This window comes from Cherax quadricarinatus, chromosome 9, assembly GCF_038502225.1.
Source record: "Cherax quadricarinatus isolate ZL_2023a chromosome 9, ASM3850222v1, whole genome shotgun sequence".
NCBI lineage: Eukaryota > Metazoa > Arthropoda > Malacostraca > Decapoda > Parastacidae > Cherax > Cherax quadricarinatus.
Genome location: NC_091300.1, coordinates 53,253,126 through 53,271,773, shown reverse-complemented (window position 1 = coordinate 53,271,773; position 18,648 = coordinate 53,253,126). Strand labels below are relative to the sequence as shown.

The 18,648-nt window shown below is 40.2% G+C and overlaps 1 protein-coding gene across 4 annotated transcripts in view; it reads left to right on the top strand.

Annotated features, from left to right (window-relative positions):
* The window catches only part of tefu (Serine/threonine-protein kinase tefu), an 844,515-nt gene that overhangs the window by 564,064 nt on the left and 261,803 nt on the right, over positions 1-18,648 (top strand). For all 4 annotated transcript variants that reach the window (XM_070083426.1, XM_070083425.1, XM_070083427.1 and 1 more), the window contains exons 40-41: positions 3,602-3,752; positions 4,383-4,482. In XM_070083426.1, the coding sequence (XP_069939527.1) occupies positions 3,602-3,752; positions 4,383-4,482 (251 nt within the window). The remainder of the gene's footprint in view (positions 1-3,601; positions 3,753-4,382; positions 4,483-18,648) is intronic.

Here is an 18,648-nt window from a genome sequence, read left to right as displayed (position 1 = left end):
GCTAGAGCAAACAGCACGGCAAACACCAGGGATTAACTGATGTCATGTCATATTAACACTCCCCTTTTAAGAGGAAAATGATGTTGACCCAGAGTTTAGTGGCTTTGAGATGGATCTGGCCACAGGTGGTCTAGGAAATATCAAAAACCCCGATAATAACCCGTGTGCAACATTTATGCAACATACTTTCAATTTTGATTCCACTGGTAGTGTCATCCTGCCAGAATGTCCTGTAACCTATGGCCTAAGTAAAGAGAAACAATTCTGGAACATGTGTAATATATGTTTGGCAGGCTGGGTGGCTGGTGGCTGGTGGCCGGGTGAGTGGTTAGGTGGCTGATTGACTTTGGCTGTCTCTGTCTCTGTCTGTTTGTCTGTGTCTGTGTTTGTCTCTCTCACAGGTACACATAAATAGTTATTATACATAGTGTAAATTACCTAGGATAACCCAAAAAAATCCAGACAAAGTGCTATACTGTGCTTGTAGATATAAGGCATGATAAGCATGACTGGCAAGTAATATGCATTTTCACTTGGTCAGGAATCAGACGTGACGACTCTGCATCGTGTGTAATACCTGTTGGTTCACGAGCATCTCTCTCTGAGACAGAGAGACAAGTAGACAAAGAGACAGGAAGACAGACAGACAGACACACATAAGCAGTGACAGAGATAAACAGAGACTGATGGCGGGAGCAAGGGACTAGTAATCCCTTCTGTATGCATTACTAAAGTTAAAAATAGAAACTTTAGTTTATCTTTTTGGGCCAGCCTGCCTCTCTGGGATACCCTACCTTGGTGGGATACCCTGCATTGGTGGGATACTCTGCCTCAGTGGGTTCCCCTGCCGTGATGGAATACCCTGCCTTAGAGGGATACCCTGACTCGGTGGGATACCCCCGGTTTGTTGCAAGAAATTGAATATTAAAAGTATAGTAGCCAGTAATATTTACCTACACAACAGTTTTACACGTTGACAAGATGAATAGAAAAGATCTTCAATCTTGTTTGAGTGCAAAACCTTTAACAGGTTTATGTCTCATACTTGTATACTTGTATGACAGGATAAATAAAATACTAGTTGCCAGTTGCTTGCACTGGAAAACAGCAATGCAGTTTCCTCATCAAGCTTATATTGGACAAGCGAGAAAATAAAATAAAAGCCGCAAGAAAAGGTGGCAAGATTCAGTAGAGGCAATAATGGAAGTCAAAAGAGTGGGAAGTTTTGTCTTTATTACAGTACACTTATTACAATTCACCTAGACAAGTGCAGGTATGTGAACATGGAACATGAAAGGTGATTGCATATTGTTGTTCACCTAGACAAGTGCAGGTATGTGAACATGGAACATGAAAGGTGATTGCATATTGTTGTTCACCTAGACAAGTGCAGGTGTGTGAACATGGAACATGAAAGGTGATTGCATATTGTTGTTCACCTAGACAAGTGCAGGTGTGTGAACATGGAACATGAAAGGTGATTGCATATTGTTGTTCACCTAGACAAGTGCAGGTGTGTGAACATGGAACATGAAAGGTGATTGCATATTGTTGTTCACCTAGACAAGTGCAGGTGTGTGAACATGGAACATGAAAGGTGATTGCATGTTGTTGTTCACCTAGACAAGTGCAGGTGTGTGAACATGGAACATGAAAGGTGATTGCATATTGTTGTTCACCTAGACAAGTGCAGGCGTGTGAACATGGAACATGAAAGGTGATTGCATGTTGTTGTTCACCTAGACAAGTGCAGGTGTGTGAACATGGAACATGAAAGGTGATTGCATGTTGTTGTTCACCTAGACAAGTGCAGGTGTATGAACATGGAACATGAAATGTGATTGCATGTTGTTGTTCACCTAGACAAGTGCAGGTATGTGAACATGGAACATGAAAGGTGATTGCATGTTGTTGTTCACCTAGACAAGTGCAGGTGTGTGAACATGGAACATGAAAGGTGATTGCATGTTGTTATTCACCTAGACAAGTGCAGGTATGTGAACATGGAACATGAAAGGTGATTGCATATTGTTGTTCACCTAGACAAGTGCAGGTGTGTGAACATGGAACATGAAAGGTGATTGCATGTTGTTGTTCACCTAGACAAGTGCAGCTGTGTGAACATGGAACATGAAAGGTGAATGCATATAAACCATACCCCGGCCGGGATTGAACCCGCGTACATAGTCTCTCAAAGCTCCAGCCCGTCGTGTTAGCCACTAGACCAGCTAGCCACAATAAGATTCGTCCAACTAGGTATATTTCTACACCATAGGAAGGGTAGCACAGGCACCACTGTGACCACAAATGCAAGTTTTTACAGATGAATCTCCAGCTAGCGTGGCCGTGACAAACTCTAGCTCAAGTCCCTTCACTGCCGTCAACATGACTCACGAAATCGTAATGACACGATTGCAAACAAACCATACCCCGGCCGGGATTGAACCCGCGGTCATAGTCTCAAAACTCCAGCCCGTCGCGTTAGCCACTAGACCAGCTAGCCACAATAAGATTCGTCCAACTAGGTATATTTCTACACCATAGGAAGGTTAGCACAGGCACCACTGTGACCACAAATGCAAGTTTTTACAGACGAATCTTGTGTCATTACAATTTCGTGAGTCATGTTGATGGCAGTGAAGGGACTTGAGCTAGAGTTCATCACGGCCACTCTAGCTGGAGATTCGTCTGTAAAAACTTGCATTTGTGGTCACAGTGGTGCCTGTGCTAACCTTCCTATGGTGTAGAAATATACCTAGTTGGACGAATCTTATTGTGGCTAGCTGGTCTAGTGGCTAACGCGACTGGCTGGAGTTTTGAGACTCTATGACCGCGGGTTCAATCCTGGCCGGGGTATGGTTTGTTTGCAATCGTGCCATTACGATTTCGTGAGTCATGTTGACGGCAGTGAAGGGACTTGAGCTAGAGTTCGTCACGGCCACGCTAGCTGGAGATTCATCTGTAAAAACTTGCATTTGTGGTCACAGTGGTGCCTGTGCTAACCTTCCTATGGTGTAGAAATATACCTAGTTGGACGAATCTTATTGTTGCTAGCTGGTCTAGTGGCTAACACGACGGGCTGGGGTTTTGAGACTCTATGACCGTGGATTCAATCCCGGCCGGGGTATGGTTTGTTTGCAATCGTGTCATTACGATTTCGTGAGTCGTGATTGCATATTGTTGTTCACCTAGACAAGTGCAGGTGTGTGAACATGGAACATGAAAGGTGATTGCATGTTGTTGTTCACCTAGACAAGTGCAGGTGTGTGAACATGGAACATGAAAGGTGATTGCATATTGTTGTTCACCTAGACAAGTGCAGGTATGTGAACATGGAACATGAAAGGTGATTGCACATTGTTGTTCACCTAGACAAGTGCAGGTGTGTGAACATGGAACATGAAAGGTGATTGCATATTGTTGTTCACCTAGACAAGTGCAGGTGTGTGAACATGGAACATGAAAGGTGATTGCATGTTGTTGTTCACCTAGAGAAGTGCAGGTGTATAAACATGGAACATGAAAGTGGATATACATATTTTCACCTCATCACACCTTTTTATATGCACATTTTAATTTTATGTATATTTATTGTTGTCAGGTATACAGTTGTCTGGGTGACAGTGATGGTGTGGAGGGATGTGTAGGAGCCAGCAGACTTAGTGACTCTTCAGCCAGAGCTCTGCGCTCTCAGCACCGTGGACGCTGGCTCGATGCTCTTGCCATCCATGATTCTGCTAATTGTATTCTTGGTACTGACTAAATACTTTACTGTTCACTGTATTACATAAAAAGTTAAAATAGATATTAAACAGTAAAAATAAAGCCTGATACTGTAGATGTTACAACATTGCTGAACATTTTCTAACACCTCACTATATTAACTTAATTTTTATTTTTAATTCCTTGCATATATATTTTATGTTAATAATTATGACTTAAGAAATCGTAATGACACGATTGCAAATAAACCATACCCCCGGCCGGGATTGAACCCGCGGTCATAGAGTCTCAAAACTCCAGCCCGTCGCGCTAGCCACTAGACCAGCTAGCCACAATAAGATTCATCCAACTAGGTATATTTCTACACCATAGGAAAGTTAGCACAGGCACCTCTGTGACCACAAATGCAAGTTTTTACAGACGAATCTCCAGCTAGCGTGGCCGTGACGAACTCTAGCTCAAGTCCCTTCACTGCCGTCAACATGACTTAAGAAATCGTAATGACACGATTGCAAATAAACCATACCCCCGGCCGGGATTGAACCCGCGGTCATAGAGTCTCAAAACTCCAGCCCGTCGCGCTTCAATCCCGGCCGGGGGTATGGTTTATGTTAATAATTATTTTGTTGATCCAGTATATTTTTATTTATTTTTTTCAGGAATTGTTGAAGGACTTCGTGAAGTTGGGCTTTTTAATACAGTACATAAACTTCTAAGTAAAACATCACTGAAAACTTCACAAGATGTTTCTGAAGCACAGTGAGTCATTCAAATTCTTTCTTTTTTCCACAAGTTTTATCACTTGCTCTGACTTCATTATTATACATTATTATTAGCTGCCCCAGTTACTGAAGAATGCATAATCATGCACATTCTTTGGTGACACCTCAAGTACACAAAGAGCTGATGTTTTCCTAACACTTACCAACTATATGACCAGTTCACTGATAAACTTGCAGTGGATATTTTGTTGATACTTCTTAAGTCTACCTTAACCACATTACTTTTTGTAGTCTGATAAATACATTCATGATTATATCCCCAGAAGAATAATTACAATTTGCTGGTAACATTTATAGTAATGAGCACAAACTTCTCACATATTACCATTCATCAGTTACCTACTTATTAGTGGTAGCTTTGCTGGTCCCTTTTACTGTTACAATAGACTTGAGGAATGCGAACAAGTGTTGTACCTGCTTACACTAATAGTTCTCTCATTCTGCCATGCTTGATACCATAACTCAATCATATCTCAACAGAGTTAAAATTAAACTAATATAGGTTCTTTTACGCACCTAACATGTGACACTTGTTCTATTTAGTGATGGTACAACCTTGATATTATCAGTCCCAGCAGACCTCTTCTCTTTACTGATGATACAGCCTTGATATTATCAGTCCCAGCAGACTTCTTCTCTTTACTGATGATACAACCTTGATATTATCAGTCCCAGCAGACTTCTTCTCTTTACTGATGATACAACCTTGATATTATCAGTCCCAGCAGACCTCTTCTCTTTACTGATGATACAACCTTGATATTATCAGTCCCAGCAGACCTCTTCTCTTTACTGATGATACAACCTTGATATTTTCAGTCCCAGCAGACCTCTTCTCTTTACTGATGATACAACCTTGATATTATCAGTCCCAGCAGACCTCTTCTCTTTACTGATGATACAGCCTTGGTATTATCAGTCCCAGCAGACCTCTTCTCTTTACTGATGATACAACCTTGATATTATCAGTCCCAGCAGACTTCTTCTCTTTACTGATGATACAACCTTGATATTATCAGTCCCAGCAGACCTCTTCTCTTTACTGATGATACAACCTTGATATTATCAGTCCCAGCAGACCTCTTCTCTTTACTGATGATACAACCTTGATATTATCAGTCCCAGCAGACCTCTTCTCTTTACTGATGATACAACCTTGATATTATCAGTCCCAGCAGACTTCTTCTCTTTACTGATGATACAACCTTGATATTATCAGTCCCAGCAGACCTCTTCTCTTTACTGATGATACAACCTTGATATTATCAGTCCCAGCAGACCTCTTCTCTTTACTGATGATGCAACCTTGATATTATCAGTCCCAGCAGACCTCTTCTCTTTACTGATGATGCAACCTTGATATTATCAGTCCCAGCAGACCTCTTCTCTTTACTGATGATATAACCTTGATATTATCAGTCCCAGCAGACCTCTTCTCTTTACTGATGATACAACCTTGATATTATCAGTCCCAGCAGACCTCTTCTCTTTACTGATGATACAACCTTGATATTGTCAGTCCCAGCAGACCTCTTGACACTAAGCACCAACATTAACAAACTAACAAAGGTCCTTACCTGAATGGTTACCAATAAACTCATGTTTTAGAGTAGTGATTCTTAACCGTTTCAGGGTCCAGACTCCGATCTCAAACTTGTCCAGAGGGTCCAAAATTTAAAAAAAAAAAAAAAAAAAATTTTTTCTTATGAAATGGTAAAGAATCTTTTTCTGAAGGTAATAAAACAAAAAGTATGAAATTTGATGGAAAATTGGCAAAATTACACTCTCACAGATTTTGCTACATCAACGATATTTACGCATTGGCAATTTTGCCCATTTTGACTCCCATTTTAGGCCAATTACATTATTCCAGTGGACCAAATTCTAAGCTATTTGGCAAGTATCACTTCTATTTTATCGATTAGGTGCAAGAAATCTCAAAGTCAACTGTTTCAACTACCCAATAAAGTGATCAGAAATTGGTAATTTGACCAATTTCACATAAAGTTCAAAATATTTCAGTTTCAAAATTGAGTCCAGAATAAACAATGCAGGCATTCCTGGCACTAAAATAACATTTCCTCTGTTTATTAGTTACATTTCCAGGCTTTACAAATGAATTCCTTTTCGATTTTTTATTCACGTAATGAATTTTTATTCATGCCAAAATATAGAAGATTTACTGTCATGCAATATTGTAATAATTGTATAAATGATATCAGTACATTCTCGAACTTATATTAGACCCACTAGCTAACATGTATTGGATGCGTGACGTCATTTATTTACACTTGCACATCAGCAAAAATCGTACATTTTTGCTACTTTGAGCTCAGTTTCAAGCCATTTTCAGTACTAAAACCAATCAGAATCATCTCTATTTCTGTAATATGTCTTCCATTCTATCAAATAAGACCAAGAAACCATGAATACAACTGTAAAAAACTACGAGAAAACACCACAAAGTCTCTGCTTTAATCCAAAAATACAGTAGCAGTTTTTTTTCTCATTATGCATTGCATGCTGCAGGATTTGTTTTATATGGTGCACACTTACCACTCACAGCTTGTCTGAGTGAGCCGAGCTCATGGCGTAGAACTTCAGCTCGGACCCAGGCTTCAAAGCCATAGAACTATGGGACGGACCCTCAAAGGTTAACTGGGAGCATGGAAACCAAATGATGATTCTCTTCAAATTGCTTATTCTCTCTAGGCTGAAATATTGCTGTACACTAACGGCATCTTTCAAGGCAAGTGAAATTGCAGACCTGGAGAATATATACAGAGAATTTTCATGGCGTGTATAAGTATGATAAAACACCTAAATTACTAGGAACAGTTCAAGTCCCTTGATTTGTACTCCCTGGAATACAGGCGAGAGAGGTACATAATATACACTTGGAAAACCCTAGAGGGACTAGTCCCAAATCTACACACGAAAATCACTCCTTACAAAAGCAAAAGACTCGGCAGGTGGTGCAACATATCCCCAATGAAAAACAGAAGTGCCATGAGTACACTAAGAGACAACACAAGTGTCAGGGACCCAAGACTGTTCAACTGCCTCCCAGCATACACAAGGGGGATTACCAATAGACCCCTCGCTGTCTTCAAAAAGGCACTGGACAGACACCTAAAGTGTGCACGTGACTAGCCGGGCTGTGGTTCATGCGTCAGTTTGTGTGCAGCCAGCAGTAACAGCCTGACTGATCAGGTCCTATCCAACACAAAGCCTGATCTCAGATCAGGCCAGGGGGACATTGATCCCCAAAACCCTCTCCAGGTACTCTCCAGGTAAGAACATAAGAAAGAAGGAACACTGCAACAGGCCTACTGACCTATGTGGAGCAGGGCCATGTCCCCCCCCCTGGATTAGACCAATAATCCCCCCCCCCAGATTAGACCAATCCCCCCCCCCTCGGGATTAGCCCAATGACCCACCCAGTCTGGTCACCTCCTCTCAAGGAAGGAGCACGGCACCAGACCCAGAAGCACAAGCTAGTCAGGTCCAACTCACACCCACCCACACCCACTCATGTATTTATCTAACCTATTTTTAAAACTACACAACGTTTTAGCCTCAATTACTGTACTCGGGAGTTTGTTCCACTCATCCACAACTCTATTACCAAACCAGTGCTTTCCTATATCCTTCCTGAATCTGAATTTTTCCAACTTGAAACCATTGCTGCGAGTCCTGTCTTGGCTGGAAATTTTCAGCATGCTATTTACATCCCCTTTATTTATTCCTGTTTTCCATTTACACACCTTGATCATATCCCCCCTAATTCTATGCCTTTCGAGAGAGTGCAGATTCAGGGCCCTCAGTCTATCCTCATAGGGAAGATTTCTGATACATGGGATCACCTTTGTCATCCTCCTCTGTATGTATGATGGTATGGGACTCGATCTCTGAAAATTTTAGAATAAAAAAGTGCTGTTATATTAGTTTAGAATAAACTATGACCTGTTCTGTTTCTAGCTGTTCATATGTAAAATAAACCAAGCTATTGACTTCTTTTGACATTATACTGGTACTTAATAGGACTGGTGGTGATGATTTCAACTGGTGAAGGGGGTATGGTTACATATTGGCCAATCCATTGGTGTGTAATCATTAAAAGGTTAAGAACCCGTCCATGCTTTGAAGTGAAAAACATTGTAACTTTTCAGAAAAAATGTGTCTCAGTTAAATATTAGAATTATTGAAACTTTGATACTGGTTATCTTCCACCAAGATATGGTTACCTGTAAGAGAAAACACTTACTAGTCATTGATTATCTCACTGTCTTGCTAGAAGTGTTCTGACATCACAGCTCAGATGACCCACTAAACTGTAACATCCCCATCCTTCTGTCAGGATGTAGGCACTAAACCTCTCACTTCTAGGGCTCATAAGAACATAAGAAAGAAGGAACACTGCAACAGGCCTACTGGCCTATGTGAGGCAGCTCCAATTCTCCCACCGGCTTGAGCCAATGCCTTGACCTAGTGAGGTCAGACACGTCACTTAAGGGAGGAGCAGTGCATCCGACCTAGTAGCACAAGCTAGTCAGGTCCAACTCACATCCACCCACACCCACTCGTGTATTTATCCAACCTATTTTTAAAACTACACAACGTCTTAGCGTCTATGATGGTAGTCAGGAGTTTGTTCCACTCATCCACAACTCTATTACCAAACCAGTGCTTTCCAATTTAAAACCATTGCTGTGAGTTCTGTCTTTGTTAAATAATTTTTAGCACACCATTTACATCGCCTTTATTAATTCCTGTTTTCCATTTATACACCTCAATCATCTCCCCCCTAATTCTACGCCTTTCTAGAGAGTGCAAATTCAGGGCCCTCAGTCTATCCTCATAGGGAAGATTTCTGATACATGGGATCAACTTTGTCATCCTCCTTTGTACGTTTTCCAGTGCAGTTATATCCATTCTGTAATACGGTGACCAGAACTGTGCAGCATAATCTAAATGATACCTAACCAAAGATATATAGACTTGAAGAACAATCTGAGGACTTCTATTATTTATACTTCTTGCTATGAAGCCAAGGATTCTGTTAGCTTTATTAGGAACACTAATGCACTGTTGCCTTGGTTTTAGATTACTACTAACCAGAACTCCTTAATCCTTTTCGCAATCCGTAATATTAAGATCTACATTATTTAGTTTATATGTAGCATGGTTATTTTCCTGTCCAGTATTTAGAACTCTGGCTAAACAGTTTCCCTGAATTCCTTCATAAGTGTTTCCTTGCTCAGACACCAATAATATGTCAAATAATAAAAACCACTTCCTCTTATCTAACAAACCTGTTGGATGTCCAAGACATAGCCGTAAAAACCTCCCTACCCCCTCCCTACAACCTTTCCTGGGATGACCTCTACCCCTCCTTCCCTCCACCCTAGATTCAGATAACTTTCAAGTCATCCTGTTTTGTTTCATCTTCTCTGAGTATCCAAAATACCTCAACAACCCCTTCTCTGCCTTCATAATAATATTTTTGGTAACCCCACGCCTTTTAATCTCTAAGTTCCAAATTCTCTGCATAATATTCACACCAAACATCGCGATCAAACATGACATCTGGCCTCCTCCTCCTCCTCCTCCTCCTCCTCCTCCTCCTCCTCCTCACTGTAACATTTAGAAACCCATGCTTCATACTCTTATGAGAGTGTTGATACCACTGTACTCCTTTTGCTTCCATGGATAAGATTCTGTCTCCATGGATGCCTTATTAATGTATCTCCCACCTTTTTCCCTCATCATATCTCTGGTTCACCTCATCTGTCATAGACCTGTCTGCTAACAAGTTCACTCCCAAATATCCAAACATTTACTTCTTCTGTACTCCCTCCCTCCACTCTGATATCCAGTCATTCACTGTCTTTACAGTGAAACAGCATTTACCAGGCTTTGATTAGCAGCCTCACACACACTAGGATGTTGAACTGACTCTTCCAAAAGTCTCTGAGAGTTAGGTCAGTGTCAGAGGTCATTTCAAAGAGCTTTTGAAACAGGGCTTTCCTGTAAAGTTTTTTACAACTGAATTTTAAACAAGTCAGCTTGTTTGTATTCCAGAAAAAATGTTCAAAGACTGGAGCCATTTTAAGCGCCTCATACGACACGCATGTCTGACATAGGAAGAATTCTTCTTAACTTCCTCATCGAGATGAAAGGAAATAAATTAGAACAAGAACTATTAAGAAAACTCAGAAGGGTGTGTAGTACCTCCCTGGGTGGTTGCTGTCTACCAAATTCAACCACAGTACAGTAATACCTCTCTGGGTGGTTGCTGTCTACCAACCTATTACCACAGTACAGTAGTACCTCCCTGGGTGGTTGCTGTCTACCATCTTACTACCACAGTACAGTAGTACCTCCCTGGGTGGTTGCTGTCTACCATCCTACTACCACAGTACAGTAGTACCTCCCTGGGTGGTTGCTGTCTACCATCCTACTACCACAGTACAGTAGTACCTCCCTGGGTGGTTGCTGTCTACTATCCTACTACCACAGTACAGTAGTACCTCCCTGGGTGGTTGCTGTCTACCAGCCTTCAACCACAGTACAGTAATACCTCTCTGGGTGGTTGCTGTCTACCAACCTATTACCACAGTACAGTAGTACCTCCCTGGGTGGTTGCTGTCTACCATCCTACTACCACAGTACAGTAGTATCTCCCTGGGTGGTTGCTGTCTACCATCTTACTACCACAGTACAGTAGTACCTCCCTGGGTGGTTGCTGTCTACCAGCCTTCAACCACAGTACAGTAATACCTCTCTGGGTGGTTGCTGTCTACCAACCTATTACCACAGTACAGTAGTACCTCCCTGGGTGGTTGCTGTCTACCATCCTACTACCACAGTACAGTAATACCTCCCTGGGTGGTTGCTGTCTACCAACCTATTACCACAGTACAGTAGTACCTCCCTGGGTGGTTGCTGTCTACCAACCTACTACCACAGTACAGTAATACCTCCCTGGGTGGTTGCTGTCTACCATCCTACTACCACAGTACAGTAATACCTCCCTGAGTGGTTGCTGTCTACCAACCTGTGACCTTAACTCTATGTTATGCATTTTATAAATCCATAAATGTAACACAAGCAACCACCCTGCGAGGTACTTCCGTCCTGCCAAGTGAGTGTAAAATAAAGGTCTGTAATTGTTTTTCATAATGGTAGGATTGCTGGTGACTTTTTTCTGTCTCATAATCATGCAAGGTTTCAGGTGCATCTTGCTACTTCTTACACTTAGGTCACACTCAGAGCCAGCCTTAGGAGGTGCGGGGCCCAATTGGGAACAGTTTTGGTGGGCCCCATGTATGGAAAGCAATCAAACTGTGCACTTAAAAAATGCATGGGCATTAATAGGCCAGACAGGTGTAAGCTACATTTTAATATAAAATTGCATACATGTAAGCCTACAAGTAACAAACAAGATTTGTATATCACCTCTGAAAAATACATAGTCACAATACCACTTTCTTTAGTGACTATGAAATGATTAATTAACCCTTTGACTGTTTCGGCTGTATATATACTAAAATGCCAGGAACAATTGGCTAGTAACCCCTTTTCCTGTAATGATTACTAAAAAGAATAAGAAGAAAAAACAACACTCTTATATGGGTGTGAAGCTTGGGTTGCAAATGCAGCAGCGAGGAGACAGTTGGAGGCAGTGGAGATGTCATGTCTAAGGGTAATGTGTGGTGTAAATATTATGCAGAAAATTTGGAGTGTGGAAATTAGGAGTAGGTGTAAAGCTAATAAAAGTATTAGAGGGCTGAAGAGGAGATGTTGAGGTGGTTTGGTCATTTAGAGAGAATGGATCAAAGTAGAATGACATGGAGAGCGCATAAATCTGTACGGGAAGGAAGGCAGGGTAGGGATCGTCCTCGAAAAGGTTGGAGAGAGGGGGTAAAGGAGGTTTTGTGAGCAAGGGGCTTGGACTTCCAGCAAGCGTGCGTGAGTGTGTTAGATAGGAATGAATGGAGACAAATGGTATTTGGGACCTGACGAGCTGTTGGAGTGTGAGCAGGGTAATATTTAGTGAAGGGATTCAGGGAAACCAGTTATTTTTATATAGCTAGACTTGAGTACTGGAAATGGGAAGTACAATGCCTGCACTTTAAAGGAGAGATTTGGAATATTGGCAGTTTGGAGGGATATGTTGTGTATTTTTATACATATATGCTTCTAAACTGTTGTATTCTGAACACCTCTACAAAAACAGTGATTATGTGTGAGTGAGGTGAAAGTGTTGAATGATGAAAGTATTTCTTTTTGGGGATTTTCTTCCTTTTTGGGTCACCCTGCCTTGGTGGGAGACGGCCGACTTGTTGAAAAAAATATATATACAGTGGTCCCTCAATTATCGTCCTTAATCCATTCCTGGAAGTGGGACTATTATCGAAACAGACGATTTTTGAATCAATTTTCCCCATAAGAAATAATGTAAATCCAATTAATTCGTTCCAGACACCCAGAAGTGTCAACAATTTTTTTTTTTTTACCTAGAAGATAGATTTACATGCACAAAAGAATGAACATTCAACATGACAGTTACCTTTATTGAAGGCTGTTGTTGATGAATGGAAGACAGGAAGGAGGAGAGAGGGAAGAGAGGTTATTGTTTGGAAGGGGAATCCCCCTCCATAAGGACTCTAGGTCACTTCAAGGGTCACTTCCCTAGCATAAATATAGATTTACATGCAGAAAAGAATGCCAAATAAATGTAAAGCACTAATAAAATGTATAAATGAACATTGGTAATAGGGGTAGTTGACGAGTGGAACAGTCTGCCTAGTAGGGTGATCAAAGCTAAAACATTGGGTTGTTTCAAATTTAGGTTGGATAAATACATGAGTTAGAGGGGTTGGATTTGAGTCGGACTTGCACCTGAGCTTATTGCTTGGGTAGCATTTGTTCTGTTAGTGGGTTGGATTTGTGAAGGACCGGCCTAGTATGGGCCAGCAGGCCTACTGCAGTGTTCCTCCTTTCTTATGTTCTTATTGAAGACTTGTTTGTGTGAGGGAGGGATGGCAAGTTTATTGGAGAATATGACACTAATATCAACTCTGCGGCTTATTTTTCTATCAAAATTCAACTAATATGACATAATAAACAATATTAATAACATAGAAACATGGAATATACTTTAGAATGAATAAAATAAGTCATTATGTATATCACGAGAGGTGTTGTGTTGTTGTTGGGTATATAAGGGCCACTGAGAGTAAGCTGTCCATAATGGTGGTGAAGCAGCAGCTGAGGCAGTGTTGTTTTCTGTAGTCCTATATAACTCCAACAACATTGGAGGAGTTGGTAGAATCGCTGAATCACTAAAGAAGGCATCCTTTACCACCATCACTACCACCTTCTACCACTATTACAATTGCTACCACCATCACTACCACCATCACAAATTATCTTTTTTGGACTTCTAAAAATCACTTAACATTCATAAACTATAAATGAGTCATATTATTATTGCCTTTTATTAGGAGAAAGTTATTTTTCTTGTTTTTTCTCTGCAAAGTCTTTTAGAATTTTGTCGAAGTTTAAACTCCTGATAATTTCAGATTCATTGGATATTCAGTGGAACCTCGGTTTTTGTCATTAATTTGTTTCAGAAAGTCTGACAAAAACTGAATCTGACGAAAACTGATGCAATATTTCCCATAAGAAATAATGTAAATCCAATTAATGCGTTCCAGACACCCAAAAGTATTAACAAAAAAATGATTTTTATAGAGAATAACTACAGTTTTACATACAGAAAACAATGAGAAATAAATATAAAGGGCTAATGAAATGGATAAATGAACATTTAACCCCTTAACTGTCACAATCCCAAATCCTGAGGTGTCTGCTGGTGTCGCAAAATTTCTGAAAGAAAAAATGATTTTTTTCTTATGAAATGATAGAGAATCTTTTCCCGATTGTAATGACACCAAAAGATCGAAATCTGATGAAAAACTGATGGAATTACACTCTCGCGAAGTTAGCGACCTCGGCGATATTTACGAATTGGCGATTTCGCCCATTTTGAGCCCTATTTTTGGCTAATTCCATCATTCCAGTCGACCAAACTCATAGCTATTTCTTTACAACTCCATTTTTACTATCAATTGAGTATAAGAAACTGCCTATTTACCGATTTCAACTACCTAATAACGTGGCCAGAAATTTGCAATTTGGTCAATTTCACGAAAATTAAAAAATATGACAATTTCAAAATAGGGTCCAGAATGAACAATGCAGACATTCCTGGCTCTAAAATAACATTTTCTTTGTTCATCAGTCACATCTCCAGGCCCCTCTTATATTACTCTTGTTCTCTATTTTGAATTTTTATTCAAACAAAAAATAGAAGATTTACTGTAATGCAGACTACTGCAATATTGTAATAATTGTATAAATAATGTCAACCCATTCATGACTGCATATTAGAATGGCTAGTTGGACATTTATTGGAAAATGACATCATTTGTTTACTTTTGAACATCGGCAGAAGTCAAACATTTCTCCTACTTTGAGCTCCATATCCAGGTTCTTTTTATAGTAAAACCAATCAAAATCACCTCTATTTCTATAACATGTTTTCCATTCTATCAAATGAAACCAAGAAAACGAGCATACAACCATAAATACTATACGAAAATAGACCACAAAGTCGGCATTTTAATTAAAAAAACGGTCTGAGTTTTTTTTTCTCATTATGCACTGCGTGCTCCAGGATTTTTTTTATATGGTGCACACTGACCACACAGACCCATTCTCTCACATGTGGGCCTACCAGCTTTCTCCTGCTTGATTTGAAGCCGCTAGAATTTATGAGTATATATACGTCAAAAATGGTGGCTCGTAAGATGTATATATACGACCGAAACTGTCAAAGGGTTAATATCACTGTTACCTGTATTGAAGAGTCTTGATGATTGTTTGTATTCTACCACTCATTACCTCTCTAGACTTCTTAAGTAGTCTTTAAGTATTTGGTTAAATCTTCCTGAAATGCTTCGGCATGATAGTGGTTTTCTTTGCTCCATTCGTATTATAATATGTAAACACACATTGTAACCTTAGCAAAGAAATAAATATTTTATTTTATTTATTTGTTGTATGGAAGATGCGAGGAGGGGAGAGGGAGGAAGAGAGGTTATTGGTTGGAACGGGAATCCCCCTCCATAAGGACTTCAGGTATCAAGTCCCTATCCTGGGTTACTTCCCTTCTTTGTTTTTAACTGGCCCTGGACCCCTGTTGCACAAAAAAAAATCTGTCCAGAGAGGTCTGTTTCTGGCATCTCTCTAAGATTTGCCTAAAATGGGACATGACATTGTCATTGAACATGTTGCAGACATGGCTTGCAACAGCTCTGTTAGGGTGATAATTCTCCACAAAACTTTGCAACTCACTCCACTTTGCACACATGTCCTTAAGCACTGAAGAAGGTACATTCTTCCCTCTCTCTTCCTCCTCCTCTGAAGCAATTTCCTCAGTGCGGTCTGTTGCTGTTCCAGTTGAAGGTGTTGCAGCTCTTCAGTGGTTAGCTCTTCCCTGTGGTCATCAATCAACTCTTCCACATCCTGACCACTCACATCCAACCCATAAACTTCCCCAAAGCCACAGTAGATTCCACAACAGGCGTAGGGTTGTCAAGGTCAGCGTCAAACCCTTCAAGATCCTTGTCTTCTTGAATTCTATCGTGTTTCTCGCCTTCTTTATCAAAGGGCTGGCACTTGGAACTTTCTTTTGCCCCATGGTGGCTTATTTAGCAGTTGCACTCAATAAACAAGCCCAAAAAACAATGAATTATTACAAAATGTTTCGGATGAACACGTAGGGTAATGCTCACTCAGCGAGAAAGAAAGCCAGACTGACTCAGAACATGTGGGATGCTTTGTGTGGGCATGGGCAGGTGATAACCAAAAGCTGGGACAAAATTTTGACGAAAAAGTTGTTGAAAACCGAATTCGACGAAAACCAGGACAAACAAAAACTAATGTTCCACTGTAATCACCAAACTGTTCAAATGTTCTTGCTGAATTGATGATCTCAAGTAAGTTTTGATCAGTTTCAGCTTGGAAAAATTCCTTTCTCCAGATGCCACAGACACTGGGAAATTCACCAACATATTATATCTAAGGCCCCCTTTTTTTTACTTCATGTTGTTGTGTGTACTTGACAAGCTGAGAGTACATTACACTCCAGCACGGGGGCCCCCTTAGGTGTGAGGCCCAATTGGGAGCAATCGGTCCAGTCGGCTTAAGGCCGACACTAGAATAATGTACATGCCATTTACCACAGTGTTTTGTCATTTAGAGAGGGTGGAACAAAATAGGATGATTTAGAGGGTGTATAAATCTGTAGTGAAGGGAAGGAAGGGTAGGAGTCATCCTAGGAAAGGTTGGAGAGGGTAAAAGAGGTTTTGTGTGCAAGGGGTTTGGGCATATAGCAGGCATGTGTTAGTGTGTTGGAGTGCATGGAGACAAATGATTTTTGGTACCTTATGAGCTGTTGGAGTGTGAGCATACCTGGAGTTTACCTGGAGAGAGTTCCAGGGGTCAATGCCCCCATGGCCCGGTATGTGACCAGGCCTCATGGTGGATCTGAGCCTGATCAACCAGGCTGTTACTGCTGGCTGCATGCAATCCAACGTATGAGCCACAGCCCAGCTGGTAATATTTTGTGAAAGGATTCAGGTACCAGTTAGCCAGACTTGAATCCTGGAGGTGGGAAGTACAATGCCTGCACTTTAAAGGAGGGGTTTGGGATATTGGCTGTTTGGAGTAACATCTAAACTATCATATCTGTGCATCTCTGGCAAGACAGTGATGGTGTGAATGATGGTGAAAGTGTTTCTCTTTCAGGTCACCATAACTCAGTGACAAAAGGCCAGTGTGTTAAAAAAAAAAATCTACAATTGTATTATTATTTTGCTATTAATTATTATTATTATTATTGCTTATTAACCCTTTGAGGGTCGACAGGCCCTCTCCGAAACTTGTTCTCAGGGTCGGCCAAATTTCAAAAAAAAAAAAAAAATATTTTCTCTTGTGAAAAGATAGAGAATCTTTTCCCGATCATAATGACACCAAAAGTATGAAATTTGATAAAAAAAACTTATGGAATTATGCTCTCGTGAAGTTAGCGGTCTCGACAATGTTTACGCATCGGCGATTTTGCCCACTTTGAGCCCTATTTTCAGCCAATTCCAATGTACTAGTCGACAAAAATCATAACTATTTCACTAGAACTCTATTTTTTCTATCGAATGAGTACAAGAAACCACCCATTTACCAATTTCAACTATCCAATAAAGTGGTCAGAATTTAGCAATTTTGCCAATTTCACACAAATTTCAAAAGATGCCAATTTCCGAATAGGGTCCAGAATAAACAAGAAAGACATTCCTGGCACTAAAATAACGAGTTCTCTGTTCGTTAGTCACATCCCCAGGCCCCTCTTATATTTCTTTGGCTTTCCACTTTGAATTTTTATTATTACAAAAAATAGAAGATTTACTGTTATGCAGACTGCTGCATTAGTGTAGAAATGGTGTAAATAATATCAGCATACTTGTCAAATAATATTAGACTCAGCAGTTGATGTGTATTGGGTGCTTGGCATGAATTTTGATAAAAATCGAACATTTCTGCTACTTAGCGCTCAATTTCAAGGTACTTTTCATTGTAAAACCAGTCAAAATCATCTCAATTTTTGTAATATGTCTTCCATTCTATAAAATGAGACCAAGAAAAGTAGAATACAACAATAAATGCCATACGAAAATACAGTGCAAAGTCGCTGTTTTTTTCCAAAAGCACAAAGTTTTTTTTTTCTCATTACGCACTGTGTGCTGCAGGATTTTTTTTATACTGCACACACTGACCACATAGACCCATTCTTTCATATGTAGGCCTACCAGCTTTCTCTCACCAGATTTGAGGGCGCTAGAATTTAGGCGTACTAGTATGTCAAAAACCCTAGGTCGTAAGCCGTACTAGTACAGCCGAAACCCTCAGAGGGTTAATACCAGCTATAATTATGTTAATATTATTTAAAAAATCATTAATGAAGTTTGTGTTCAACTTTTTTACATTTATTAATAATGTTTATAGTTATACACAA